General features: G+C 36.6%; 1 protein-coding gene across 1 annotated transcript; it reads right to left on the minus strand.

The window, feature by feature from the left end:
* On the minus strand, positions 719-2,969 carry LOC107637330 (probable endo-1,3(4)-beta-glucanase ARB_01444). Its single transcript, XM_016340759.2, has one exon. It carries the CDS (start codon positions 2,911-2,913, stop codon positions 910-912), a length of 2,004 nt encoding a protein of 667 aa, XP_016196245.2. The 5' UTR covers positions 2,914-2,969; the 3' UTR covers positions 719-909.

The following is a 3,261-nucleotide window of genomic DNA, read 5'->3' on the forward strand; positions in this document are numbered from 1 at the left end:
TGTTATTACTAAACCAATTATGTGATAATAAGAAACAAATGATGATGTTAATGGTAATGATGTATTAATAACGGAAGAAGAGAAAAAAAGATGAAGAAAAAAGATAAAAAAAAGAAAAGAACGTATAAAAATAATAGAATGTGCATAAATAATTTTTTTTTTTTAAATTTGAATATTCACACAGTTTAAATGAATTAAAATATTTAAAACTTAATATTAATTAAATTTCCCCCATTTCACGTAAGTATAATACTATTTGTTTAAAGTTAGGGCTTAGGATTGAAGTTTTGGAATGTTGATTGACCAGTTTCTAATTTTCTATTTGTCTAGATGTGTGGGAGTTAAGCTGGTCCAAATGGCGTTCAACAATATAGCAAGTAACCTAATCTTGATCATTCAAAACATACAAGACAACAAATACCATTAAATTAAGATGGTGTGAGAATATCAACGCCTTTGTCGGCAAAAAAAAACTATTGATTGATATAATGATATGTGAAATTTGAAAAGTTGACAATAATCCCTTTGAAAAATCCACTACAACCCAAGTTGCCTAAAGAACCTTACAATGTACCTTTAACATCTTGAGTAATGCCAATGAGCCATAGCTCACACGGCATTCCGCCCCCTTCCTATCTCAAAGATTCATGGCCACCATTCAGTGAGCTCTGTTTCAAATTACAGGGAACTAAACTTCAAGTAATGCAATAAAATAATGTCATTGTAAACAATCAAATCTTATTGAAAACCAAACTCAATGTTGCACTGTAACAGAAAGAAGTGAAAAAATTGATTTGGACTTCCATAAATAACAGAAATTTAAAACTTGTTACAGGAAAAAATAAGAAGATTTCAATGCATTTTTTTTCCTTGGAGTGAGCAAAAATGATCCTGTCCAAGAATTGTTCTTCATCTGCTATGAATCCACCACAAGAGATTAGTATATGAGTTACCATCATCAAACCCCTTCAACATCCTAATGTTGTTCAATGCATTTTCCTTATCATAAATCCCTTGCAATGCATAGGTAAAACCCTTCCAACCTTCTACATTTGTTTTACCCTTCAAAGAAGGTAAAGTCCATTCAACAAGCTCCTTAGCATAAACACCATCAGAGAACAAAGGTTCAGTGATTGGCAACAATGGCAGCACTTGTATGCTAAGCCTACAATATCTACAATCCGCTGAAGCCCACCATAGCTTAGTGTCCCTCTTATTAGACCACAGAATCCCAACAATTCTATTATCTTTTGAGAAATCTTGTTCATACAAATTGTCCTCCGATTTCACATGCCACCATGTTTGTGCAGCTTGGATCTCCAATGCTAAGAGGGTTGATCCGGTATCAAAAAGGCGCGAGTCCTCGAACGCTAGCCCCATCAATGCTGCTGCATAGTATGCATTCACAGCTTCACTAGTACTCTCTTGATTTCTTCCATCCTCGAATTCGGTCACTCCTGAAGCCCAAGAATGCAGAATGTAGAGATCAAACATCCTCAACCGCGGATAATTAGCATTGAATCTTGGCCCCAAGTTCAAGAAATCAGTGACAAGTGAATAGGCTTGTGGCTTGTACTCTTGTCCCCAATCAGGATCAATCTTTGCAAGAACAGAAATTCCATAAATGAAGTATCCTATATGGTAATGGTGATCATTATAAACACCAAAACCAAAATCACCACCTGAATCATTAGACCCTTGTAGTGTAACAAGTCCACCCCATTTTCTCTCATACAGAAAGCCATTCCCTTTGAGTGTTCCTTTCAACCATGGCTCAATGGTTTCCTTTAGGAACTTAGCAATTTTGGGAATCACAATGGGATAAGACACTTCTTCTGCTATTAGTGCCATTCTTGCAGCTCTGCCAACCAGTTTCCCATAGAAATATGATGAAGTTGTGTTCAAATTTGAGGAATTCAGCTCCTTAACATCTTTGTTAAGTGCTGAAACAATCTCCTTGTATGAACCTTTTTCCACACCTTTGATTGAATGCCATGTTACAGGAACATTCTGAGCTTCCAAAACCCATGAGTCACCAACAACACCAACAAGATCTCCATCAATGCTTCTGTACTTGAAACCATTCAGAACAGTAACATTATTATTGTTCTGTTTGAGAAGCTTGAGATGAAGAGGGTGAGCCAGCATTAGAAGCTCCCCGGATCTTCTCGTCTGCCATTTATACACAACCCTGAAATGCTTCTTGATATCTGCATCACCAGAGACAGGGTAACAAGAACTGAACCTGTCAAGTATTTCCCCACAGTTTGAACCGTTGTTGTTAGAATCATCAGGCAATGCTGCAACTCTAACGATTCCATAGAACGGATTCGACAAAATCTTGGAGCCTTTGTTATACAATGCTATTGGAGAAGATGTATAAAAGATCCACGTCTGATTGTTGTTGAGCTTAAGAGTGTACTTGGTTTTGTCATCATTGGAAGGAAACAAGGAAACAATGGAGTGTGGTGTTGTAATAGAGAGACTAGTTGGTTTTGTAAGAGAAGCGGTTATAAAGGGACTTCCTTTAAGAAGAAAGAACCTTAGATTGGAAGAGGGTATGTCTAAAGTGACACCAAGATCACTATAGGATGAGATTACATGATCTTTTTTTGTTGGGGTGGTTGTTTTTTGAGTAGAAGAAGAGATGGTGATGTCAGGGACAAAAACCTGGTACAACATGGCAGCAGAGAATAAGAGAAAAGGGTAAGAGACAGAAAGAGAAGAGTTAGAGGATTTGATGAGGTAAGGGTGGAAGTACTCATGTTGGTCACCGTTTTTGAGAACAAAGTTTTGGAAGAAAGAGTTGGTTGGGAGTGGAGATTGAAGGAGGTTTTGGGAGAAGAATGTTGATGGATCTGGTAGGACTGTGGACTGAACTTCTGGGAAGAGGAATGGTGGAGAAGAAGGCATTTTTAGTGGTGGTGGTGGGTGGGTGGCGGCGGAGGAAGAGAAGAGAGGGTGATTATTGGTGAATGGTGGTGATGGTGACAATGACAAATAAAGTTGAGTGGTGAGGAGTTTTTTATATGAAAGAATTGAGGAATAAGATTAACAATTGATTGGGATTTAGGAGAGTAATTAAATGCTAGATATTGACTACTTGACAAGGATTAATTGTGAATTTGTGATGCAAGGTAAAGGCCTAAATTAAAGGGAAACACTATTTTATACATATATAAGTAGAAATAATTGATTTCAAAATTATTATTCAAAAGTTATTTGAATATATAAATTTTATTAAATGATTAGAAAAATTTG

Source organism: Arachis ipaensis, chromosome B04, assembly GCF_000816755.2.
Source record: "Arachis ipaensis cultivar K30076 chromosome B04, Araip1.1, whole genome shotgun sequence".
Classification (NCBI taxonomy): domain Eukaryota; kingdom Viridiplantae; phylum Streptophyta; class Magnoliopsida; order Fabales; family Fabaceae; genus Arachis; species Arachis ipaensis.